General features: G+C 51.9%; 1 protein-coding gene across 5 annotated transcripts in view; it reads right to left on the minus strand.

Moving 5' to 3' along the window:
- The window catches only part of AGAP1 (ArfGAP with GTPase domain, ankyrin repeat and PH domain 1), a gene marked incomplete at its 5' end in the record, with an annotated part of 507,381 nt that overhangs the window by 329,493 nt on the left and 149,944 nt on the right, over positions 1 to 27,944 (minus strand). For all 5 annotated transcript variants that reach the window (XM_080798886.1, XM_080798889.1, XM_080798885.1 and 2 more), the window contains 2 exons: positions 809 to 896; positions 7,907 to 7,965. In XM_080798886.1, the coding sequence (XP_080655012.1) occupies positions 809 to 896; positions 7,907 to 7,965 (147 nt within the window). The remainder of the gene's footprint in view (positions 1 to 808; positions 897 to 7,906; positions 7,966 to 27,944) is intronic.

Genomic DNA, 27,944 nt, shown 5'->3' on the forward strand with positions numbered 1-27,944 from the left:
ACAGAACGAGGAGGGAGGGAACACTACAGTGCGAAGTCGAGCCTGTCCTCTCTCTTCAAACAAGACAAGCGCTGCCATGAAGGAAACGTATAGTTACCTGCATCCATATCTGCAAAGAATGGAACAGCCAGTAAGAAAAAGAAGGAACCAGAAATTCAGTGTCTCAGAGTTGGATTGTAAAAGGTTACATGGAGAGAAAATATCATTCAGAAAGCCGCCTGTGAACTCTACATTGATTAAAGACACAGGGACTGCATGGCTTCCTGCCGCTACCATAATTTCACTTAAAGCAAAAAATAAAATATGAATATGTTAACTGAAGAAGCAAAAGCCTAATGGCAAAAGAAATCTCTTACTCTCATGCAAAATGATCCTTACATGTTCATAATACAATATACGGGGGGATGTACTCAAACATGTAGTGGTCATGTGAGAGGCTCTGATCCAGGACCAGGTAACAGTATGTACAAGTTACGGATAAACTCAATACCCAGATCAGAGGAATGTCCGAGCAGTATTTAAAGGGGGCGGCACCGGACTGACATTTGAAACACCAGGACTATTATGTAAGAAATAAATTCAACAGCATTTCAAGACTCAACTCTACCATTCTAAATGCCAAAGTAAGTATAATCGGTTAGCTAAAAACACTATGGAAGAAACAACATACCTAAAGATCTTTACTGCTTGGTATTTTACTCTTTTTCGACATGTGATGATGCATCATCGTCACGATTCAGAGTATGCTACAGGAAAATCTAATAAACTAAACGCTCTGGAGCTTGAGACAGCCTGGCAGACAGCATACCTTCGGGAGACTCCTCCTGGACGTACGTGCCGGTCAGATACCGGTGCACCAGGGCCGACTTGCCGCTAGCCAAATTACCCACGATGCCCTGAAACACAGAATCGGACGACCGTTCATTATCATTCCATCACTCTATTTGTCAATCTGCAAACATAGAGAGGTGAGCATGTACAGTAAGTCAAAGCCTGATCACACCCAAGCATCGGCAGGAAGTACCAAACCTGGCTCGTCAAAATCTCCTGAAGTCAAAGGGGTTCCTGAGCCCAGCTCCCTGCCTCCTGTCCTCACCGGTCTCGCAGGCTCTGAGCCTGTCAGCGACGTCTGAGCACACGCTGGTTGTGGTCGTGCTGGCACCGCGGGCAGCGGCACCACCGGCAGTGCGCACAGCGAGTCAGCCCATCGACACTGACCGCACACCCTCACCATCCTGAGCAAGGTCCGCGGGGTTCCATGGGGCCCGGTGCAGTCTGGACTCGTATGGGAATGAGAAGGGTGTTCTGGAATGTTCCACCAAGACTACGGCGTTGGTCCCAGAGCACAGAGAGAGATCAACTAAAAAGAGCCCCATGGAGGAAGAACCCCAGGGGCTGCAGGGGCTGGGAGCGGGGCGGGGAGGAGAGGGGGAAGTCTGCTTCCCTGGAGCATGGGTCCGGGCGGCGGGACTGGGACATAGGGCAGGGAGGGGCCTACAGTGGAGGCGGCAAAGGTGTCCGGACTGGGTTAAAATGCCCATCAAGAGTTAGGAGGACCAAGGCTCCAGCCAGAACTAGCCGTATCTTACTCCCAGCGGGCAGTGTCGCCTGTGCAGCGCCTTCTTCGGGAAAAGCTCTCTTACCACAGCCCTGACACGTGGACCTGAGGTTGGCTGGACCCTCCCAGCGGGGGACCCTTGAAAACCTTCCTTCGCCTATGCCAGGGACCTCACGCCCTCCACCTCCTCTGCAAGCCGCCCAGCGAGAACCCCCTTCTGCTTATTTACCTTTCCCTTCCCCACCAGAACTTTCCTCTCTGCACTTAAGATGCCCAAATCAATTCTTTAAGAAAAACAAAACAAGAGACCTGCCTCTGGATGCAAGTCCCCTCCTATGACAGCCAGGTCCCCTTCTCAGCAGAGCCAGGCTCTCAGCCATGCTCGTGCTCTCCCAGGCCTGTCCTTGACCCCTAAGATCTCAAGTGTTGAGCCAAGGGCTGCAAGGACGCTGCCCCTGAGGTCAGCAAGGACTACGTTTCTCAGAGCACTGGCCTTTCTCTTGCTCCTGACCGAGCCCACCACCAGAAGCTGGAGGTGAGCTGTGCTTTCTTCAAACTTTCTGCCCTGGGCTTCCTCCCTGAACTTCCTCTTGGCCCACACGGGATCCTTGCAGATCTCCTAGTTTCTTCTAGATGCTTGACCCCCAGTGTGCCTGGCCACGTCCCTCCTACCCTCAATAAGCTACTGAGCCCAAATCTCATTCTCCAGCCACCACCAGGAGAACCACTCAGTTCTCCGTGTGCACCCCCACACCATCCCTGCTGGTACTCAGACCCCAGCATGCCCAGACTTCATCACTCCCCCCAGTTTGTTCATCCATCTCTGTGGCCACACCCCACCCTGCCTCTCAAACCAGAAACATGGAAGTCATCCCAGATTCTCACCCTTCCCAGCCATGGAGCCCCTGTACTTGGGAGTACCTTCCTCATACTCCCTGGGAGTACTCCTGGGGCAGGCCTGCTGTCCACTGGATCACAAGGGCAGATGTTAGCTGGCCTCTCTGCCTACGGGCTCCCCTCCTCACCCCTGGAGTACCAGAGAGACTCCTAGAAACTGCCTCATCCTGAGACCTTGCTGTCTCCAGACACCTGGACCTTTTCGCATCCATCACTTCCTGAAATGCTGCTCCTGCTCACAGGTCAGCAAGCAGTTCAGATGCCACCTCTGAGAAGCCTTCCTAACGCACAGCCCCAACTGGGCACCTCTCCTCAAACCCCGCTTCGTGCCCCCCTCACGACGCTGTCTCCAGACCTTTATCTTACCAGTATTGCTGTATGGGTCTGACCAGCGATGCTGACAAGTCTCAATGGGCAGGGTGGGGGTCACCTTGTCTCTGGGTCCCAGTGTCACCCCAGCAGGGACAGCCTCCCACCAACCCTGGCCACGCTAAAGAGCCAACGCGTGAACGACCAAGCACAAGTACAAACAGAGAGGCTTTGCTGCGGAGGCACAACGCCAGGCGACGTGGACAGATCCTAAATAAAGCCGTCTCCCTTCCCGGGGGGACTCATGTCTTCCTTTTACCTGCGGCCTCTATAATCTGAGTTTCTACCTATTAATTATTCTTTTGCTCCAGGGCACCTGCTGTTTGTCAGCTTCATGCTGAGAAAATCCAAACCAGTATGCCACAGAATTAAATTTTTAATTAAGATTAGAGCTTCTTTCCCGAGGAGGAAAATGCTAAGACTCCAGCACTGTTTGGCCTGTGTATCTGTGTGGGCAGCGTCCCTTCCGCACACACCGATGCTCTGCAGAGAAGCGGGCCTTCAGGAGGAGAGTCCTGGGGGTGGCGGGGGAAGGCCTGTGCTCCGGTCTGCACGGCCGCCTCATAGACCGTCTTATATTCAGCCCCACAGGCCTTATGCTAATCTCAAAGACCGGCAGAAACTACCAGCCAGCTGGAAGGAGGAATAAAATAAGGCAAGGAAACACTCTTTAGGCTGTAAAGCTCCACGGGACCCGTGAGAGCTACTGGGTATAAAAAGGAGAGAATGGAACCAGCCCGTCCATCGTCTACCAGCTTCGTGGGAGGATGCGTGGGAGCGGAGTCGGGAAAATCACACATGGGCCTGCCAACGTTTGGTGGCCAGAGGCAGTCACCGTCCCCGGATCGCAGGCCGTGTCCTCGGGGTGAGGCCGAGAAGCGTCAGGGCCCCTGCTCACATCCTCACGTCACACGGTGGAAAGGAGTGCCCTCTCCTCTCAGACTGCTTTCCCTGTCGTCCTCACCTCACCACTTACCTGCTATGCATGCAGTCTGCTGAAAAGAAAGCCAAGGCTGTCTGTAAAAATCCCAGTGAACTCAGTGAAAACCCACACGTGGGCTGTGACCCGAGGCTCCCCCTATAGGCAGGACGTGGAGGGTGGCTCTGCTCGCCCAGACACCAGCACCGAGCACCCGCCGCCCGAGAGTGGCGTCCGGGTCCAAGAGCCACTGGTCACCGATGATCTCATCATGGCACGCCTTCAGAAAACATAAGGCATGGTCCCACCACTCTCGAAAGAACGCAAACGCCGAGATTTCTCCTCTGACAGATTCCAGAAGATTTACCGCAAACATAAAGAGTCCACTTGAGGCTTGGGATTATGTCATGCTTCCACTACATTTGCGACAGAGTCAGGGATTCCGAAGGCACTGACCTAAGGGGCCACCTGTCTCGGGGGTGGGGTGTCAAACAATGGCAGCTCACAGGCTGTCTCGTAACAAAGGAGCACTTTCTGGAGAGCTGAGAAGTCCTCGGCGCTGAAGGGGGACCTGCTGGGGCAGCCAGGGAGGAAGAGCCACCCGCCCTTCCACGGTCAGGGGGTCCATCCATCCACACGCAGTTCAGGGCCATGACACACAGCTTCCTCCACACAAATGTGGAATCACATTTCCACATCCACGGGACGTGGCCGACCCTTCAGCACGTGTGCCAACCTCAAGACCATTACGTTTGGGGAACACAAATCCATGCCACCTCTTCGTGGACTTACCTCCCACCCCTCTGAGCATTCCTCCAGGAAATGACACACTTCTGAAATACCCGCAGAAGACCAGTGTTCAGTAGTGAGCATCCTCAGTCACGGCTGGTCCGCACATGTGGCTGGTGGCGGAACCCCGACAAACGACCAAGTTTGGGTCCGAATCACAGGGTTGGATACTCAACCGTCATAAACTGGAATACCGTCAGAAGGGGAGCCCCTGGCCTCCTGGGGCTCGTTCAAATTCAGTTCATTAAACTTAAATGAAAGTTTCATACTCAGCTCCTTGGCCGCACTGGCCGCCCTTCAAGCGCTCGGCGGCCGCGTGGGGCCAGCAGCTGGCGGCCTGGGCGGCAAAACAGAGGAGGCTCCCCGGGCGCAGGAAGCCCTGCCAGCAGTGCCGACGCAGGAACGCCAGGCACAGGTTCAAGTCCCAGCTCTGCCACTCGCTGACTGCGGCTTGCGGGGGAGTTCCCAGGACGCTGAGGGTACTTCCTCCTCCTGAAACGGGGGTAACAGCAGGACGTGGCTCACGGGCAGCGGAAGTGAGGTGCTCCTGTGACACACTCACAACCCGCCGTGCACAGTGGCCGTGGTCCATGGCCTCATCAGAACACCGCGCCCGCTGTTCTGCTCCGACAGCAGGACAGAAAGGCGCCTCAGCGGTTTGAGTTTGAGGCCTCATCTGCAACCAGTAAATCTTCCGCAAAGCTCCTAGTAACAGTGTTGCCAACTCTGTAGCATTCATTCAACAGGCATTTCCTTTTTTTTTAAATTATGTCACCATACAGTACGTAATTAGTTTTTGATGTAGTGTTCCGGGATTCATTGTCTGCATGTAACACCCAGCACTCCATGCAATCTGTACTCTCCTTAATACCCATCACCAGACTCACCCATCACCCTCCCCTCTGAAACCCTCAGTTTGTTTCCCAGAGTTCAGAGTCTCTCATGCTTTGTCTCCCCCTCCGATTTCTTCCTCTTCCTTTTTCCCTTCCTTTTTCCAATGTCCTTCACGCTATTCCTTATGCTGCACAAGTAAGTGAAACCATATAATGGACTTTCTCTGCTTGACTTATTTCACTCAGCATAATCTCCTCCAGGCTGTCTATGTTGATGCAAAAGCTGGGTATTCATCCTTTCTGATGGCCGAGTAATATTTCATTGTGTGTATGGACCACATCTTCTTTATCCCTTCTCAACAGGCATTTCCTGAAGGTTCCCGCCTGACAGAATCAATCCTGTGCCAGGACAGCAGTCACAAAACACGAAGGAAAGAAGTGGCTGTCTTGAGGCCAGTCGTGCAGAACCCCGGCTTCGGGCAGGGCCACGGGACCAGAAGACCCCATATCTCCCGTGAGGAATGGACCTCCGGCAATGCTGCAGGGAAAGGTCAGGATTCTGGCAGGGAAAGGTCAGGATTCTGGCAGGGAAAGGTCAGGGTTCTGGCAAGAAGGGCGAGGAGAAACTGGAAGGAAGCCCCGACAAGACGCGCGGTGAGGGCAGTGGGATGGGCACGTCAGACGGGACAGGAGGGCCTGCTGACCACACCTGCAGATCCCAGAGTCCCTCCCCATGTCATCCTTTATTTCTTAGGTTTAAAAACATGTTTTTTCTGGTGACCAAAGTCACATATATTCTCTTCAAAGCTGGACATTCCTTGTGGCTCCACCTCCTCTTCCCAGAGGTGAGAAACCTAAAGTCTGGCCCCTACCCCGGGTCACCCACAAAACACCACAGAGGCTGCAGCTGGGGGTGGGGGCGGGGAGGGCTACTGGCAGACAGGCCAGAGAGGCTAACAGCAACACGAACCTCTGGAGAAGGGGCTCATGCAGGGGAAAGGCTGTGTACGCACAGAGACAGGCGAGGGGCTGGGGAGAACCGAGCAGGCCTGTGTGCAAGTCACTGGTGGAAGGAAACAAGGGCGGCCTGTCTGCCTGCGTCCTACGGTCAGGGCGCGCCACCGGAGGAGCCCAAAACACACACACGCCACACACAAGTATACATACAAATATGCACACACATGCACATAATGTACACACATGTACATGTACACACACGCCACACACAAGTATACATACAAATATGCACACACATGCACATAATGTACACACATGTATACAAACAATGCACACACGCCACACATATGCACGTGCACACGTACACACGTATACAAACAATGCACACACGCCACACGCAAGTGTGCACACACATGTACAGATGCCACACATAGGTGCACACGTGTAAACACACGTGTGCACACACATGTATGCACATCACACACAAGTATACACACCACAGACATACACACATATACACACATAAATATATATACGTATGCACCACACATACACACACCATATACAAGCACACCTACACAGACATAAATATACACACATGTATGTGCATATATAAATGTATAAATGTAAGCATACACACACCACAAATACACACCTACTTATGCATATAAATGCACACATATGCAGTGTATATGCATAAACATGCATATACACATACACGTGTATACATGTAAACACGCACATCAAATATACACATTTTGCATGTAAATATATACACGTACACATATATGCACAGCACACACATACATATAAGCACATATCTCACACACAGATGCACACATAAATACATACACATACATGTAAATGTGTGTACATGCATATGCACGTAAATACACATATATACATTTCTCCCAAATGCCACTGACATCATGACAAAGAACACGCTTACTTAAAAGTCATACTGGTCCCTTCCTTCCGCCCTAAGCCAGGGGACATGCAGTGGAGATGTGCTCAAGGGTGTGGTTGCAATAGACCCAAATCATTTTTTATATAAGGCAATTTGAAGCTTTAAATAATCTCACTGGAAGAGTATTTAAACTTTTTAATAAAAATGAAATCTTTTATGTTATTACTTTGTACCGTGCTAAGTGACCAGTCACGTTTTTTAAATGATGAATTCCAAAGCTTGACAGCTCATCACAGAAACCTTCCATGGCATCCTGGCAAAGGATAAAGCCAGACACATCTGTGCGTGTGTATGTGACTCTGTCTCTCTTCCACACAAGCGCACAGACACGAGAGAGAAAATGGCAATGGACCCTGCCTGGCATGAACAGGGCCATGCTGGTGGGCTGGCTGGCGTGGCCATCCTGGGCATACTCAGGGCTCCGGTCCCAAACTGTCAGCTACACCTAGTCCTTCCCAGGGATACACCCAGGTATGCCCCAAGCCAAGGCCCCAGGGACAGCCGGGCCCTCTCGAATGCAGGGCTGGGCGTGTGCGCAGGCCACCTCCCACCCCGTACAGAGGCCTGCCTCCTGCAGGGAAGGAACCACAACCACAGAGGCCAGAAGAACCACTCACCACTTTGAGCTCCGGCACAGATCGACTTAACGTCCATTCCTGGCTATTCACAAAGGCATCTGTAAAACAGGACGTAAAGCAAAGTCAGACACCACAACTCACTTCAGTGCAGTCAGAACGCCCCAGAGTGCCACTTCCCAGACCAGGAACACACCAAGGATGGTGGAGACCACCCCCCTCTCATGCTCCTCCTACCCCATTCCTATCCCAAGTCTGGGTCTGTCTCCTAAACCAGGACATACACTCTGTCCAACAACACCAAGGGGCCTCGGGAACTCCACTTGTTCCCACCTCAGACATTCCCGCCTGAGCCCCACCAGCCCGCATTGTCCAGGGGGTGAGCTAAGACCCTCGTGATCCTGCACATTCGCAGGCAGGACAACCAAGGAGGCCCCTGGCTTCCCGGGAACTGACCCCATAGCTATCAGTCAACTTCTGGTCTCTCAGTTTGTCACTAAGAGCGTCTCATCTGAAATCCACCAACAAAGTCGCAGAGAGAATGAGTTTTGAAAATCCCAATGTTTCCCATACAACAGCCACTTATGGTTCAGGAGACTTAGTGGAGCTCTGACGCTCACACACACATGATACACTGAAGATGCAGTCAGGACCAGAAGACCTGCCAGAAAGGTGGGGGAGGGGGCGCCCAGCCACCTTGAGGTGCTCTGCAGAGCCCAGCCCCATTCCAGCCAGCAGGCTCGTGGTGCCCGCCCTTCCCGGACGGCCATCTCTGCCCCTCACCTCATATGTGTGGGTCAGGTGGGCCCACCCAATTCAGATGACCCCATGACCCAATTCCCCACACTTCCCGCTCACCCCTTCTCATCAGGGAGACCCCACAACACCGCCAGTACTGGGCACTTAGGAACAGACGGAGCCGAGCTCACAAAGACGTGGCCGCCTGCTCCCACCACAACCAGCCCAGGGCCAACACTTCTCATTCCAAATGGGATTACCTTCCTATCTCTTTCCCACAAATTCAGAAATTTCATCACTTTGCGTTATGTCCAAGAAGAAGTGAAGTGATTCACAAAAGTTAAGGAATGCCCATCATTTACAAAGAAATGCATGATGTTCTAGATCACAGGGGCAGGAATGGAAGCAAAGGGCACGACCATGCAGTTCCACCGGGACCATCGCGAGGAAGGATGAGAAATGTGTCTGAAGGAAGCAAGGTGAGCACGATCCACGGGGACACAGAAATGAGCTCCTGGGCCCTGCAGAGGGGCATGGGAGGTGCTCAGCACAGAGGATTCCGCTGCTTAGGACGGGTTAGGGGTTTGGGAGAAGACAGAAGGCCGTTAGCAGCTGGGGCAGAGGCACAGCTGATGCGGACACGTCCGGTCACCTCGAAACCTTGGCTGCAGAAGGGACTGGTGCGGAACGTCAAAGAGTCTGTGCTCTGGGGAGCCGAGAGGCTGGCTGACGGGTGGAGCTGGTGGGCAGAGTGGCGTCGGCAGGAACACAGGAAGAAAGACCTTAGTGAAAGCAAAGACCGAGAGCAGCTTCTGCCCCCCCACTGAAGCCAGCAGACTGGGGGCTGTCGGGCGCACCCGCTCTTCGGTGAGCCCAGCAGCCCCTGCTTTGCCACAGATATGATGTCACCTGTAAACAGGTAAACAGGGACGCCGTCAGCAGGGAGCCTGAGCCCCGGTAGGAACGGGGCAATGGTAACAAACATCCTTCCAAGTGAACGGCATTGCAAATTAAGTCGCCAAAACACTTATTTTCTGTCACCAATGGCTCTCTTGGTGAAAAAATGGGAACGTGGCCTTATTATGATCTGCAGGGTGACCCCAGTGACCCAGGGAAGTCAGATACTGCATCGCTTCCACCAGGAATTTTGGGTTTTGGCTTACCTGTATTTTTTTTTAAAGATTTTACTTACTCATTTGTCAGAGAGAGAGAGAGCATGCGAGCACAAGCAGGGGGAGCAGCAGGCAGAGGAAGAGTGAGAAGCAGGCTCCCCGCAGAGGAGGGAGCCTGATAAGGCACTTGCAGGATCATGACTTGAGCCAAAGGCAGACGCTTAACCCACGGAGCCCCCCAGGCGTTCCAAATCAATCAACTGGTCATCAGTTTTAACAGTCTCTTTAGGCAATAAAATAAAAGAAAGGGGGTCTGTGGCCAGACTGTTTTCCCAAGTGGGGGAGGCGGCTTGAGACTTGTGCATATGGATACTATTACCCAGGTTCATTCCCATCTTGGTCTCCCGTCCTCCTGAGTATAGAGGTCACTGAATGGTTAGCCTGCCCATGGACAGTGGCTTTGGGGCTGGAGCATGGAGAATGCTGGTCCTGGCACTGCCTGGGTGCCTGCGATCCGCCTGGCGCCCTTATGGGGACCAGTGCCCGTGGCACTGTAGTCAGCCCTCCTCAGCACCCCTAAACTCCTGCTCGTCCTTCTGAGGGCGAGTAGGACTCCGGACTTCCCAGCTCTGAGCCCATGCTGCTGGTGTGGTGGAACGTGGGGATCACACAGACACTGAGTTGAAAGTCCCCTGCCTCCCCCTCCTCCAGGGAGGCCCCCCTCCTTTAAGGAAAGCGCACAGAGGCCAGCGGTGCCCCAGGACCTGCGTCCATCTAGCTTCCTCCTCCTGAGGTACCGGGCTGGCCCACCAGGTCTGCTGACCTGCAGGCTGAGTCCAACTCCAGCTCAGACAACATGGAAATGTAAACAAAAGGCTCCATCCACACGGCAGAGAAAGGAGCCCTCATTTGTAGCTGCCCTGCTCTCTTGGTCCCAACAGCAGCCTGCCTCGATGGCCTGGCCGCAGCTCCGGATTACAGCACAACAGCACACACCCCACTGGGGCTGAAACACACAGACAGATGGACCCTCTCCAGGCGATGCACGAGGACCCTCTCCAGGCGATGCACGAAGACCCTCAGTGGGTCTCAGGAGAGCATCCTCAGCAGTTGCCCACACCCCTGCCCCAGGCATCCCAAAGTCCTTCCTTGTTCTTTTGGAGGAAACACAGCTACAGAAAACTCAATCTCAGAGAAAAGCTCCTCTCCCCAGAGTACAAGCTGGTTTTCTAAGAAAAGCACTAGAGAAAAGCAAAGGGACCGGGAGGCTGTTTTTCCAGAACCCTCCCTTCCAGGGCACCTCCGGCCACACACTGAGACAAGACTCTGGACCCCAAGGGAGGCAAACACCCACTAATGCTGACAGGTAGGAGGACAGACCTAAGGTCGAGGCCTGGGAGTACAGGAAGAAACAAGAAGAAAACAAAAGCGAGGCTCTCCAATTTAATTTTATTTTTACTCTAAGAAGAACAGTATGTTTCCCTTGCCTTGATGATCTTGGAATTCGTTGTGACTCCTAATTCCCTTCATTCTCCGCTTGCTACTAACACTAACTGAGGAACTTGGCTCTAGGTTTGCCCTCAAAAATACTCATGTGTGAACCGCAAGTGTACCCAGGAAATTTAAGGCCCTCATTACACGACACACAAAAAACATGCTCTAGCCTGTAAGCCAGAAATGTTCCTTTTTGGCAACCCCCCACCCCCGCCACGTGCCAAAGAGCAGAAGTGGAGGCATGACGGGACATGGACAGGTAGGTGGGGGTACACCGATCATCTACCTCCCAGTGGTGGGACCGCACATGAAGACAGACCCAGCAAACACACGGAAGCACAGGAATGCCATATGAGACGTCAGAAAACCTGTTTCTGCCTTCATGCCCTTGTATTCTCTATCATTCCAGCACGACTCGTCCACGCTCTTGATGTATTAAAGGCAGAAATTCAAGTCTTGAAACTGACAGAATTTTCAGAACTAGCTGAAAATTACATCTTGTCCTTCAGCATTAACCTCCGAGTTAATTTAAATGCAGGGCATGAGTGAAGATGGTCACAGACCACATTAACCTCTTGGTTCCAGCAACAACCAGGAATGCCAGGGGTAAGATCGACCAATGAAAGGACCTCTTTGTTATGTCCCCTTTCTGCCTGGCCTGCACAACCAGGTATACTCTGACATCAGAAAAGCATCAAGGGGCACCTGTGTGGCTCAGGGGGTTAAAGCTTCTGCCTTCGGCTCAGGTCATGATCCCAGGACCCTGGATTGAGCCCCCCATAGCATTGGGCTCTCTGCTCAGCAGGGAGCCTGCTTCCCCCTCTCTCTGCCTGCCTCGCTGCCTCCTTGTGATCTCTGTCTGCCAAATAAATAAATAAATGAATTAAAAAAAAAAAAAAGAAAGAAAGAAAAGCACTGAGCTGGAGAGTGACTTCCTTCCTGCTGAAAATGAGCACTCTCTGAGAATAAACACTCAAATCCACTGGCGTAACAGTAAATCTCAGTTAAAATAATTAAGGATAATCTTATTAGCATATCCGGTGGGGGAGGCTAAAGTTAAAAAGGGATGTATTTTGTCTTCTCCTGGTCCTCTTACCCCCTCACCCCTGCCATTGACTCGATATACTCTCACCCCGAACACCAGTGGGAAAGACTTCCCAGGAGCACAGAAATTATGAGTACAAGCACATGTCTTCTTTACAAAATGCAATTAAATTTCTTTGCTATCCAGGCAAACAGTGCAATTTTCCCATCACAACTAATTTGGTTTGGAGACAAATAATTTCAGTAATTTAAAAAAAAAAAAAAAAAAAAAAGAAAGAAAGAAAATTGCCCAGAGTACATGTGACTTCAGCATAGTCTGTTGAATGAGTAGAAATAAGTCCATACATACATACAGAATGGAGCACACAGAGAAAACAGAGGAGAGAGCTGCATTCGTGTTTTGTGACCAAGCACGTGACCCTGAAGATGGTCTCCAGAGCATGCACAACCCCTGTGCTTGGTAAACACCACAGCAGTTGGTGGCTGGGTTCTCCCTGCTCCAAGGAGCACCAAGCAAAGGTCACATCCACACCAGCAGATTCTAAATCCCTCCCTCTTTCCTTTCTGTGTTCCTCCAAGTCTACGCCCCACCACACTTTGTCTCAGACCCCTCAGCCCAGACTAATCCTAGTAAGAAATTCAGGATCTTGACAAGAAATACAAGTTGGTGAGGATGCGGAGAAAGGGGAACCGTTCATGCACTGTTGCTGGGAATGTGCACTGATGCAGCTTCTGTTCCTCGAAGGTTCCTCGAAAAATCAAAAATAAAAATACTATATGATCCAGTAATTCCACTACAGGTTATTTCCCCAACGAAAATGAAAACACTAATTCAAAAGGACACATGCACCCCTATGGTTACTGTGGCGTTATTTACAAGAGCCAAGTCAGGGACACAACCCAAGTCGTGAGGAACTCAGTGCCAGAGCCTCAGAGTCCTGGCTGGTGGCGGCCTTGACCTTGGGTGACTTTCTGAGTCTGACCCTCAGTGTCCTCACTGGTAAAATGGAAGTATTTCCCTCCCATGGATTCCACGAGGACCTGCAGCCGTGACGGAGTCTGTGCCTAGCGACAGGCCAGACTACCTGCAGCGGGAACCCCCCAGCTGCCTTTGGAGGTGTGATGAAGAACATTCGGGTGTCCCCTTTCTGGTGTAGACACATGCTACCTGCCCTGGGCCCACAAGGGACAGTGAGCCACAGGGGAGCCCGAAGTGACATGTGGCTAAAAAAGCACTTGGCAAGCAACCACACCCCAGTTCTCCTAGGGCAAAGAAACCCGTAAGGCTCAAGTGAGTAAAACCAGCTAAAAGTATCATCAGTTGGTTTTAATCTCAGTTTATATTATGTTGAACGAGGTGTAACTGCTGTTTTGTAGGTCAAAGGTGGCTGAAAGACAACAGTTTCCTATGGTTCAACCTACAGCACATGAGAATGCAAAGGCAAAAATCATATCCACATGGAGTGATTACTAATATAGAGCAGGAATGCTGCAGAATTCTAAAATCCTGAAAATACCTCTAATCAAAGGAACAGAGCAAGAGGACTAATAGGCTTAAACCAAGAAGAGCTCTTCCAGGGGACTAGAACGGCGACAAGGCCCCACCTCCCGGATCCCCACCTCCCCAGATTCTGGCTACCCAAGGACCAGGGAGGCCAGCCCAGCTTCCACTGAGGCTCCAGCTCCTCTCCTGGCCCTGAGCCCTTCCTCGGGGCTCAAAGCCTGCAGCCAGAGGCTCACCGGCGATCTCATTAGACAGCCGCATCTCACTCCCTCATCTCTCACTGCATTAAACCCCCATCCTTTGGCTGGTGGGCTCAATCCCCAGCAGAGCCATGGACTCTGATTTCTTCTTCCTAATTGCCAACCAGAAGCACAGCATGCGGCCACAATTAGAACGACTTTACAGTCTCTCCTCCCCTCTGCGATCCCATTTGGCTCCAGTGACCACAAATATAGGTTCCAAGCAAAACTCGTGAAATTATATACAAGGGTAAAAAAAAGGAAGCTGAAATTGCAGGTGAAAATTTTAAAACAATGCATTATCTCAGGGACTGAGATGCTTATTTAAAAACCTTAAATTTCACAAGGATTTTATTAAAAAAACAAAACAACTATTCTTTTTAGCAAGAGAAAAGTGAAGGAACATGCACACATAATCCCAAAATATAAACGGAAGCAATGGGGAAAAGCAGGCGCACCCACAGGGAACGGGCCCCATGGCTCCTACTGCAGCCTCATTCCTGTGCTGAGAAAGGAAATGCACATCCTTAATAAAATAAGGAAATCCATTTCAACGCAGCAGGAGAGTGCCCCACTGCAAACTGGTTAACACGTTGATGAGTCGCAAAAGGAGGATTTAAAGCGCACAGGCACCACCTGCCACTGTGTGACTTTGTTTCTCATTTGGAAATCTTTGGATCTCAATAATAAATGGAATAAAGCATAAGCCGCCGGGATACCAGACTCACGTCAGGGGTCCCTGGAAGTCCACGTTGCTTCTCAGTGGCCTCAAAGATCCACACACAAGACAGTCCCCTCCACCCCCACCACCGTCCCCATTCCTAAGCCCCTCCCAATGCGAGATGACAAGCAGGGACCCCAAGATGCCCCAATCCCACCACCAGACTCACACCAGCAATGCAACCCCCAGCATCTCCCCCGAGGGGCCCCGACAGGACCCAGAACCCTTTGCTGCACTGCTCGGAGTGAGCTGGACCCTTTCCTCTCTCCCCTAAGGAGCCCCCAAGGCAAAATGCTGCCTGCCCAGATGAACTCTGGGGAATCCGCAAGGTTCTCACTTTCCAGAGGATGATGGCTCCCTTCCCTACACTGTCCTCAATGGTGTTCCTGAGTGGCTGCCACGCACCTGGTTCCCAAACCCCAGGAACACCAGTGCCGCGGCAGGAGTGGGAACAACAGCTTGAAACACTGTATCCGACAATCAGAAAAGGAGAGGCTGTGGGGATCTGGGGATGAGAAAGCAGAGAAAGAAGTCTACTTTCCTTCTTCTAACAGGGAAAGAGATGGCCACCTAGAGCCTCAAGGACAGCAGGAGAACCAGCTAGGAAGGGCTCCTCGGTGCGGCTCCAGGCCTTTGAAGACCTGCTTTTCCTTCCGAAGGACACCCGTTTCCCTGCTCCGGCTGCCTCCCATGGTTTATTTGTGAACAAGAACAGCTGTCTCTCTGCGACAGCACTGGGCCCCCATCTCTTGTTAACCTGAGACACAGAACACAAGAATGCCACACACACAGAAACGGGTCCCCAAGCCTCTCAACACGGACGTCCCCAGAAGAACCACCCATGCGCGGGCCCCGGAAATACCTGCGGCTGCTCCCTTGCCTTTTCTGGAAAAACATCACACCCTGGGTTTGCTGACTTCACCAGGGTCTCACGTCCAGCTCTAACTCCCCAACCACGACAGCGTTGGGGCAAGTTTAAACAGCATCACTGGGAGCGAGATGTTTGCAGGACGAGCAGGCCTCACAAGGCCTTGTCTGTTCCCCCGTCTGCGGAGAAGGAAGGGTATTCCTTGCAGGTGGTTAAGGCACCGTCCAGAAAACAGAAACAGCTTCCAAAGCTGGGCTCTGAATTTCGCCAACCCCTGTGGTAGCAGAACGCAACCGGGACGTGGCTGTCCACCTTTCAGAGCCTATTTCGCAGCTGTAAAGAGGAAATTCTGGCCTGGAAATGCTCCAGGGATTTTAAAAAGAAGGAGAGACTCAACTAAGTATTTGGGGATCCTCTTTAACCAGTGGGAATTCAAAAGGGTCACAAAACTTTCAGGAAAAAAAAATACCTCCAACTTCTAGTATCTATCAGGCAGCAAGCCAAACTGTTATGAAAAGTCAGCCTCAATCTCCCCAGCTACACCAGCCGCTGCCACCCCAAACCTTCTCTTCCATTTCAGGCTTTCTACACCAAGACAACCCCAAACCAAAGACTCTGCCCAAGTCTGTAGGAGGTCTCCTGGTCTTGCTTGCCCTGGGCCCCAACCCACTGGACTCCGCCTGTCCCCCTCCCGGGCAGTAAAACCACAGGCCAAGGAGACCTCCAGTTTGAGTGTGGGGCTCTCTGGGACACCTTGCTGAACCAGACATTTTTTCTTGTTTCATTCCCATGCGAACCAGGGGTCAGAGCCTGTTGGATGCCCACAGGGGTCCAGGCTGCCAACACCTGCCGCACGGCCCCCAGACCAGCCGCAGGCACAGGCCTCCCTCCAACTCCTCTCTATGGCCAGGGCCGCCCCAGGGTCTCAGCACAGGGAGGCCTCAAACGGGCCTTCGGGAGGACTGGTGGCTGGCTGGGCCTCAGGGAACAGCTTCTGTTACGTGGAAGGTTAATGAGGACTTGAAGTGTACGGCTGGTGAGATGAAGAGTTCAGAAAAGAGTAATGACACCCACTGCACAGGGTTGCGGCGGGAAGCATCCCTGACAGAGGGACCCTAAGGACCCTTGGGCCCCGGCAAACATACCAGCCACGGCCAAGGACACACAGTCTCGTGCAGGGGCAACTGGCACTTCTAAGCAGCAGCAGAACCTCGTCTCTCAGACCAGTCAGGACCTCAGATTTTATGAGACTTAAAACTATGAAAAGATATTTTAAGGATTCTTCAAAACATTTTAACACCTAAAATGAACCTGCACGGTCCTTAAAAAGGAAGATGTTGAAATAAGGACATTTTTTTAAAATATTCTCTTTTAAAGATTTTATTTATTTATTTGACAGAGACAGAGATCACAAGTAGGCAGAGAGGCAGGCAGAGAGAGAAGGGGAAGCGGGCTCTCCACTGAGCAGAGAGCCTGATGCAGGGCTCGATCCCAGGACCCTGAGATCATGACCTGAGCCGAAGGCAGAGGCTTAACCCACTGAGCCACCCAGGCGCCCAGAAATAAGGACATTTTATGAAATGATAGGAGTCAGAAATTACGAGATAAAACAGAATTGGTAGGTTACATTCACAGACGTTTTTCTGAGATTGTTCACAGCTGTTCGTCTTACAGAGGTTTCTGTGGACCCAAGTATGACAAGGGACTCTCCACACTCGGCTTAGGTGCCGGAGGGCGGCAACAACCATGGTCTGTGGAAGTTAAGACAAAGCTGAAATAAGCAAAGCTGCCCCTGGTTAAATCAAATGCTGAGGAAACAGGAGGACAGGCCCCAAGACTGTTAACTCGTATGCAGAATTCTTACGCCAAGTGGTCTGAATTCGGTAAAGAATTGTACACAGTAACATTTTAAAATTCATGGTGCTCGTGGTATTTATAACAAGGGACAGCTTGATGACAGAGGACAATGAACCCAGAAGCTAACAGAGGAGGAGCCATCAGACTTCACCGGCCAGGGGACTGCCGGCAGCAGAGCGGGGGGCTGGGGTCCTGCTGCCCCAGAGCAGGGAGAAAGGTGCAGAGGGGCTGCTCCGTCTGTCACCACTGCCCACAGAGACACGTCACTCCCTCTGGGGCTACAAGGAGTCCCACGAGTTAGCCCGCTTCTGCGGCAGCTCCGTGGGGATGAACTCCCGGAGCAGAGCTAGGGGGACGGCTCAGCTGCGGGGATGCTCTGCACCCCAGAGCTGGGCAATTTCAGCAAGTCATTTAGGTTCTTTGGGCCTCAATCCCATTGCCAGGGGCCCCTCTGGCTGTCGCACCCTGGAGTCTTCTCTTCCAGGAACAGCCGTCCATGCAGGCACACAGCTGTGCACACTCGGGGCTGTCCCCAGCTGCTCTCCCTGACATGGGCCCACACTGAACCCCAGGGAAGCTTGACAGACCCCCCGATCCTTCACGCAGCCTCATCATGGCCTTTGGCTAAAATAACCCTCCACTTAATTTTGATAAAACCAAGTCAAAACAAACTGAGAAAAAAAAAAAAGGAAGTATCGTTTTGTAGGGTGGGGACAGGGCTCATCTGGAGAGTCCACCTGACTGATTCCTCCCCCAACAGGGACTCCATCTGCAGCCCACGTATAGGGAATGCACAGCGAGGTCCCAAAGCCACGACCCGGTCTGTGGCTGCTTTACACGTCAGCTCGTGATGCCCACCAATGGAATTGGGGTCCCGGCAGCACGTGGGCTGTGCCAGCAGCAAGCATGGGTCCACCACTCCTCTCCGCAGGCTTGGTCCCAGCCTCTCATCCAGGACCACTCTGGCAGCCACGGAACATGGAAGCCCGAGGGTTACCTCCCTCATCATACTCAATGCCCACCGAGCAGTCCACGACCCCATGGGACTCCTGGGTCCCCCTCAGTCACTGACGATCGGGGTCAGTACAGGTCATGGGCCAGAATTACAAACTGGAAAACAAAACAGGTGTGCCAACTCCCTCCTCACTGTCACGGGAGTGCTCACCACTGCGCTGCCCATCCTGGGCCCCAGGGCACACTCCTTCTCGACCCTCTTCAGTTCTCAACAGAAAGCAACAAGAGCACAAAGTCCACACAGAGGGGCTGGTGACAGTCACGGGCATCATCGGCATCTCGGGCTGACGCTGCCATGTGGCGTCTACAAGCGTCCACCTCACTCCACTCAGGAAGCCTCCTGGGAAGGACAGTCGCTACCCTGCTTTTTGGCTTAGTCCCCAGGCTCAGTGCTCATACAGTCCTATGCACACAGGCGCTCTCCTGGGGCCACCTGCTCGAGTCACGGCCCACCTCTTACCCCCTTCCCCCAGCACGGTGCCCCCAGCACACCTGACCCGGCGCCCCACACGGCTCCCCGATCATTGCTCTAATGGCCTCACCCCCATAAACCACTATACCCTGGACCCACCCTGGCTGTGCATGGAGAAGTCCCACGACAGATTAAGTAGAACACACCGAGCGTAAAAACTGGGCTGCAGAACACGTCACCTGAGCCCATGGACAATTACCAGGTCCTTAACGAGCTCAACAGCAGGCAAACAGTCCCAAGGAAGGCTCCCTGGAGTTCTAGCCAGAGACCTTACAGCAGGGGTGTCTCTTAGGGGCAGGGGCAGGGGAGGCAGGCGTAATCTCTCTCAATGATTTGGGTCCTGTTTTCATTCTCACCGAGGGCGCATATTATTTCTGTAGTAAGAAAAGGCAGATATACCTTATCCCGAGAACCTCCTTTGTATGCCTCCAAAAACTACAGTGTCAGACGTCAACCCTCTTGCTGATCAAGGAGGCAAACCAGGGAGGCTTCAAAGGTCAGCCTGAGTGTCCTGGCATCACAGAGCATAATTAAGAACGGAACATAAGGAGAAGGTTCCTGTTGTTTCTGATTCTTAGTCCTCAGACTATGAATGTCAGAGATTCTTACCCGGTAATGAAGTCAAAAGGTCCACACCATGCAGGTGAAACTGGGAACAAGGAATGAGTCCCCACGCTTCCTGGTGCCGACGAACTCCTAGTAATGTGTCCCAAGTCTGAGATATGTCTGCTGTCTCATCACATCAGGATTCAACCAGGTGCACAGAATCAGGCTGCCTAATCTTTCTATTCCTTATTCTTTACACTACTGACCTTAAAGCTAAACAGACAGTTACCTACACTCCAATATCAGACAGCAATCTGATCTCTTCCACCTTTGATGAAATGTCTGATATGTTTTTGCAAAATAAGCAGACATCCAAACTCTCATGTTTTCCAAAAGGAAAAGCCATTAATTACCACCTGCTAGGGAGCAACTCATAGGACCTGCTCTTACTGGAAAGGAACCAAGAATATTCCTGGTAAATAGACAATCTTACATGTGTGAGTAAGAAACCTAATTAAGGGACGCCTGGGTGGCTCAGTAGGTTAAGCATCTGCCTTCGGCTCGGGTCAAGATCTCAGGGTTCCGGGGTCAAGCCCTGCATTGGGCTCCCTGCTCAGCAGGGACTCTGCTTCTCCTTCTGCCCCTCCTCCTGCTCATGCTCTCTCTCTCTCTCTCTCTCTCTCTCTCACTTGCTCACTCTCTAATAAATAAAATCTTTAAAAAAAAAAAAGCTAACTACAATTATTCTCAGCTTGGGAGGAAAGCAAGTACTACTTCTAATGGGATTTTAAGGAGTGTTCAGCAGTATCTTCTCATGACCATATGGGCGCCACCCTGCCCTTCCATCCCCCCCAGCACCTGGCTGTCCATGGAGTACTGGAGGCTGGCCACTCCAACCGGAGACCCCTCCAGGGACTGCCCAGGAGTGAAGAGAGTGGTGGAGCCCTAGGACGTGACCCATGAAGGGCACCCAGATTGGTCATGGGTATAAATGCGTGGTCCCTAACTAGGGACAACTCTGAGAACTGTCCCAGCTCCAGGGTCCCACTCTGCCCACCTCTTCACAGTGCCAGAACCCCTCCGATAGCTGCATTGCAGCCCAACGCCACCATCCTCCCAAGAGCGGGACTCAGGAAACATCCTGCATGCCACTCTCCTTCCCAAGCCAGTTTCCAGAGCAGTTGACCTCCCACAAGGGCTGTATCCCGTGGGGAACGCTGCAGATCGTACACAGAGCTCCCACCAGGAAGGTCCTCACACCACGAAGGGAGGAGATGAGTCTGACAGTTAACGGCACCTCCCCGGATCACAGCACCCTGCTGGCTTCCTGATGTAGCTGCACACGACACACACTATGCCCTTCCTGACTCATTCATTCACCCAGGGTTCCTGCAGGCAGGCCCCATGCCAAGATTGAGGGAGGTACCCAACACCAGCTCCAAGCTGATGCCACCCTCGGGGAGCATCAGGCCAGAGTAGATGACCAACAAGGCCACAAAGAAGTCTGGGAGGACAGACCATGAGGATGCCAGGCAGGAATACAAGAGACCTTGGGAAAGGGTACGTGGGAGAAGCTGGCTGGGGGCAGGCTGGTCATAAGGCTTCTCTGAGGGGCTGGGCACACTCAGGAGGGCAGTGAGGCGGGTGATAAAGGAGAACAGGATAAAGAGCAGACTGATATTACATGGTTGGCGTAGAGAGATTAGATTGTACCACGGTGGCAGTGGAAGTCACCTGATGGCTTTAAAGTCAGAAGATGACATAAGCCACACATTCTGGCTGATGTGCGAGACCCGGCCATAGCGGGCAGGCCGGAAGGCCCCTGCGTCTGCGGACCCAGGGGGTGGAGGTATGGAAGGAGGAAAGCAGACAGGAGAGGAGTGAAGGGGGAGAGCGTGGGGGGCAGGGGAAGGGAAGGGGTAGGAGAAGATCAGCTCTCCCAGAACCGCAGGGGGCTGGGCAGGGTGCACTGAGGGACCAGATAAGAGAGAAGGCCTGGTGTCCAGCTGATGGAGTAGAGGGAAGGTAGACACTAAGCTCTGACACGGGGAGAGGTTAGAGGAATAGTAGTGAGGGTGAGGGGGATCTAGCTGCGGTATCTACACCTACCTATGATGGTCACTGGCCATGCAGGGGCTGCTTCCCGTGAAGCCTGCCAAGGAGGCCCCCTCAGTTTCTGGCTTAGAAGACAAAGCCCCTTGGATGGATATACAAAATCAAAGCCAATATGCAAATCTGGTGTCTGAACTCATTCTGTTTAACCGATTTACAGCCTCTGAATACAACTTTATGGTTTTTGGTAATTTGGTCTCTCTTACAACTAGGTATCATGACGGCATGCAAGTCTCTGAAAAGCTTCCTGAGACGATGTGCATTTGTTTGTAGTGGGAAATTTATTTTTGCATCCCCGCCTTGCCTCGAGCCTCCTGGAGGTCATCAGCCACTGTCCCTAAGCCTGGTGAGTGCTTCATCCCCATGGGTGAATGGGGGGCAGAGTAGGGAAGGGGCCCCATGGAGGCCACACAGAGAAGGGGGAGGAAGGGGACTCTGCATTGGGGATCCCAAAGCAACAGGTAACTGTTCCTGAGTCTTCCCTTGGCATCTACCGTGTAGCACCTGCCCACAACTGACTGTGGTGATCTGACCATTTTAGACCCAATGTTGCTCTATGGTGGGGGGAGGGAGGAGGAGGAGGGGAACCAAAGCCAGCCACAGACTCCTCCATGTCTCAACAGAATGCTGACACATCTCGAATAACGATCTTTAATTTGAGGTTGTAATCAGATTTTCAAGATGCGTTCAATTTACTCTTGTTTACTGTAATGGAAATGGGTAGAAATTCCTGCCTTGGGAGTCAGTCATGGGCCAGCGCTGGCCTTTGAAAAGGCATACCTCTCTCTCCTCCTTGGATCAGCAGCAGCCAGGTCTCTGCCGAGACCCTGGCCCTTCTCCCGGGGGGTCGGCGGTGGGGGGGTGGGGTGCAGCAGAGCAGCCCACAGCCTGGCCCCCTCAGAAAGGGGAACACTCACTTTGGCCCTGCCTGGTCCGGGCAGTGGGACCTGGGGCGGGGGGGGATCTTCTAATTTGTTTATTAGAAGTTAGAACCCCAGGGCTCTAACTCTCGAATCTGAGCCCTCTGAGATCCCAAGCTCACAGCCTAATCAGAGGAAAACCAGCAGCAAGTGATTTCCAAGAAGGCTTCTGGCATATTTAAAATAGCAGCCTCTACTCCAAGCCAAACCCTCGGGCTCAGACTCAGAAGTGTTTACATGGCTGAATTTAGAACTCTCAAAATAAAACCATCGGTTTGGACTTCTCAGACCCAATCTCACTACTGGACTGAAGGGAAGGGCTTCAGTCAGCAGCTAAGAATACACCACACTTTGCTTCTTGGTTATCACTTTTATTTTCCACTAAGCCTGCGCCTAAAATGTCCCAAGAGAGTACTATCAAATGTTCCGGTTTGGGTTCTGCCTCTGGAACAAAACAAGCCTGAGGCTGAGAAGGAGGGAGGGGAGGGCATGTGGGACAGGCCCCCTCCTGCACTAGCCTGCAGCCCCAGGAGCCCACCTGGAAGGGGTCTTTAAAAAGCCAGGTACTGTTTTTTCCTTCAAAAGGGTAGGGATTAAGGTTGGGAAGTGGGAGGGTCAAGGTTCCTTCCAGCTTTAACTTTCCAGGCTGTTTGTTTTAGACATGGGTACTGAAGTCCCCTGAGCAGGAAAGGTGAAGCCACTGCATTGGCTCTGGGTGTGGGTCGGGCAGCAAGACGCCTCCTCACCCAAGGATGAGATAACAGAAGCACCTTGGGGCCCATCAGTGACGGGGAGAAGGGATGCGTGTTGCGTGTCAATATTGCCAGAAAGCCAGTGAGGAAGGAAACCGAGGGGTCTCCTGTCACCCACACATTAACAAAGTCATCATGCTCCTCAAACACATGCAGCACGAGATCCATCCACCATCACATAAAAGTAGTCCAAGGGAAACAAGCAGAAGCAGTATTTTTAAAAACACTGTATACCAAATAAAATACCTAAGAAGAAAATTCACTAAGGAGATGAAAGACCTGTATTCTGAAATTTATGACATTGATGAAAGAAACTGAAGACGAAACAATAAGCAGAAAGATATTCCATGGATTGGAAGAATCAGTGTTTTTAAAACATCCACACTACCAAAGCAATCTACAGATTGAATGTAATCCTATCAAAATGCCAATAGTATTTTTCACAGAAATAGAACAATAACCCTAAAATTTAACAACAGCAAACATTCCAAATAGCCAAAGCCATCCTGAGAAAGGAGGAGGAAGCCTTAAGTACCACAATCCTCAAGTCCAAGGTGTGCTACAAAGCTACAGTCATCAAAACAGTATGTACTGGCACAAAAGCAGACACACAGACCAGTGGGACAGAACCGAGAGCTCAGAAATAAACCCAAGCCTATATGGTCAATTACCATACGACATAAAGACATGATTATACGGCGGAGAAAAGATAGTCTCTCTCCAGTAAATGGTGCTGGGAAAACTGGACAGCTACACGCAAAAGAATGAAACCGGACCACTTTCTTACACCACATGCAAAAATAAACTCAAAATGGATTAAAGACCTAAATGTGAGACCTGAAACCATAAGAACCTTAAAAGACAACACAGGCAATAATCTCTTGGACACTGACCTTAGCAAGGTATTTATGGCTGTCTCCTCAGGCAAAGAAAACAAAAGCAAAAATAAACTACTGGGATTACATCAACATAAAAAGCTTTGCATAGGGAAGGAAACCATCAACAAAACTAAAAGGCAACCTCCTGAAAGGAAGAAGGTATTTACAAACGACATAGCCAGTAAGGGGTGAGTATACAGAACATACAAAGAACTTACACAACTCGACACCAGAAAAACAAATAACCTGATTAAAAATGGGCAGAGGACCTGAATAAATATTTCCCCAAAGAAGACATACAGAAATGGCCACCAGACATGTGGAAAGATGCTCCACATCACTCATCAGAGAAATGCAAGTCAAAGCCACAATGAGGCATCATCTCACACCTGTCAGAATGGCTAGAATCAACAACACCAGAAACAACACATGTTGGCAAGCACATGGGGAAAAGCAGCCTTCACACCCTGGTGGTGGGGATGGACACTGGGGCAGCCACTGTGGAAACAATATGCAGATTCTCAAAAAATTAAAAATTAAATTAAAAACAGAAATGCCATATGACCCAGTAATTCTAACCCTACTGGGTATTTCCCCAAAGAAAATGAAAACGTTAACTCAAAAGGACACACACACCCCTCTGTTTATGGCACCGTTATTTACAATAGCCAAGACATGGATGCAACCCAAGTCCACACATGTCTGTATTCTTTCTCTCTTGCTCTCACACACACACACTGGAATATTACTCAACCATAAAAAAAGAATGAGATACTGCTGTCTGCTTCAATATGGATGGACCCTGGAACCGTTATATTAAACAAATCATAAAAGACAAATACCATATGACTTCACTTAGGTGTGAAATCTAAACAAAAACAAAAACAAAAACAGACAGGGGCGCCTGGGTGGCTCAGTCAGTCGAGTGTCTGACTCTTGATTTTGGCTCAGGTCATGATCTCAGGGCTGTGAGATGGAGCCCCGTGTTGGGCTCCATGTCGCAATTTTCTCTCTCCCTCTCCCTCTGCTCCTCGCCACCCATGGGCACACACTTGTTTGTTCATGCTCTCTCTCAAATAAAATCTTTAAAAAACAAACACAAAACAAAAACAGACTCACAAGCACAGAGAACTGGCGGTGGCCGGAGGGGACAGAGGTAGTGGGATGGATGGAGGGAAAAGGATTAAGAGGTACAAACTTCCAGGTATAAGTCACAGGGATGAAAAGTACAGCACAGGGAACACAGTAATAGTGTGACGATGTCACACGGTCACATGGTAACTACACTCATCACGGCAAGTCCTGAGTAACATATAGACTCCTCCAACCTCTATGTTGTAAGCTTGAAACTAACAACACTGTACGTCAACCCTACTTTAACAAAAAACCAAAGCACTGTAAGTACCACTTCATGTCCATAAGTGTTCAGGAACAGTTCCGAAAACACAGTATCCAGCCTGACAGTCCCCGCTCCAAGAACCCCTGGCAGGGAGGGCAACGGGTGAGCTCACGGCCCACCTGCTTGGACTGCAGCAGCCCAGCCCACCAGCCCCTTCTCCGGCAGCGCCCACGGCCACACGGGACAACCTGTCACCAGTCGTGCTGGCTCCAGGACTGCTCTGCAAAGCACAGGTCCCGGGACCATGAAATGTGACCAGTCCCTCCCCGGGTCTGAGAGGGAGGCAGCAGGCTGGGCAAGATCCTAGTGAGGCCCGCCAACAGGAGGTCTCGGAGGACGACCGCAGGTGGGGAGGGCAACAGCGAAACAGAGCCAAGCGCTTGGGAACCTGCACGGGACGAACCCAGTGCCCCGATGCCCGACTCCCAGGGACACACCCCAATGTCCCGCACTCGCCTGTCTGCCTGCCCCTCCCTGAGGTCCCAAAGAAAGCGGTCCTGGAGACACGCGGCAGTCTGCTCGTGTCCACACGTGGGTCATGGTGCCGATGCGGGTGTACGACGTTTGGCTATCTGCATAAGGCTTTCAGGTTCTGTTGCATGTGATTCCCCCTTTGGAAAAAAAAAGATTTATTTGTTCATTTTGAGAGGCGGGGTGTGGCGGGAAGGGTCAGAGGGACAGAGAGAATCTCAAGCAGACTCCATGCTGAGCACAGAGGCCAACATGGGGCTTGATCTCATGACCCTGAGATCATGACCTGAGCGGGCACCGAGAGTTGGACGCTCACCAACTGGGCCACCCCGGCGGCCTGACATTCACTCCTGTGCCATAAACTCGAGATCTTAGTTTAAGAATGGATAGGCAAAGCCTTCAAACTTGAACGGGTCTACAAAAAGACAAACACCCTCCTGAGGGGCTCTGCATGTCTGTATGTGCATGTGTCTGGCTGTGTCAGGAGAAGGGGGTGGGCAAGGCCGTCAGCTGCAGTGGGGCAGAGACAAGCTGGGGACCACAGCACGGGATTGGAACCAGGTCCTACCAGTGCGTGCTCTCCACCCGCAGCAAGACCCGCAGATGGCCACAGTGAGTGTGAAAGGAGCACAGATTCACCCAGGCAGCGGACCACGCAGCTGAGTGGAGAAGGTGAGTGTATGGCCACCGAGTCCCAGACCGCAGTCAAGGGAGCTGGTCACCTCTCCTGGTGCCGTGGCTCCAGGTCAGCCTGGCGTATAGACAAGCAGTACCTCTAGAGCCTGACGCAGCAGGTGATGGAGAAGGGCTCTTAGCAGAGCCTCTGGGACCCCGCAGCCTCTCTTCCCACTTGCTCACCTTTCTCAGCAAGGCCTAAAGGGGACACTCTGCGGAAGAACTATCAGAACAAATGCTCCCGATGAGGGAGGACAAGGGCCAGAGTGCTAACAGAAGCCATACTGGGCACCAGAACCAGTCTAAATGGACGTCACCTGCTGCCACACAAACACAAGGCCCGGGGGAGGCCAGACTTTGTCCTCAGCGCCTCTCTGAGGACTGGAAGAGGCCACCTGGGTCCCTTTGCCCCAGCCCGTGGAGGGCCAGAAGACACGCCTGGGACCAGCCATCATACAACACGAGGCGAACAGGCCCCAGGGCCCCTCCAGAGCTACAGATTCCAGAGCGGCTCCCGGACCAAACGCCTCCACACACTGGCACTCAGACTCGGACCCCCATGCCAGCCCACCACCCCAGGCTCAGCCCGACTCTTCCCTCACAGCCCCACCAAAGCTGCCCAGTTTCCTAATATTTGAGCCCCCGTCCATTGACAGTGCACATGTTCTCCATCTTATGCATGTATCTCTTGACCACTCTTTAGTCTTGAAGGGTGAGGGAGCAGCCACAGTGTCTGCTCCCTGTGCGCTCATCTCTTCCTCTTCAACCCAAAAGGCCTCTCGCTAGGGTTTCTCACAGGCGTTTCACGTCATAGTCAACAGTCAAGCTCAGTGCACCGTGCGGATAGTCCCCAAGGCACGGGGCTGCAGAAACCAGTGTGGTCAGCAGAGACCGTGGTTGCTAGTGACGTGCGGCCCAATCCCCTCTCGGGGGCTGGCCAGCCGTGGCTCCCAGGCAGCGAGCGATCACGGGGTCAACAGCCAACCCACTCACAAGCGCTCTGTGTCCGCAGACCTGGTGTCTGTCACTCTCAGCACAGTGCTCACCACACTGCATCAGAAAGCACTTCATCACACAACAGGCTTTGTGTCCGATGGGTCCACCCAGCTGCAGCCTCACAGACGTGTCCCAAGCATGCTGGAGGTGCGCAGGGCTGAGCTATGATGCCCAGTAAGTTAGGTCTGTCAGAGGCATTTTCGACTTATGCCGTTTTCAACTTACAATGGGTTTATCAGCACCTCACCCCATGTTAAGCCCAGGAAGT

Source organism: Martes martes (assembly GCF_963455335.1).
Source record: "Martes martes genome assembly, chromosome: 3".
Taxonomy (NCBI): Eukaryota; Metazoa; Chordata; class Mammalia; order Carnivora; family Mustelidae; genus Martes; species Martes martes.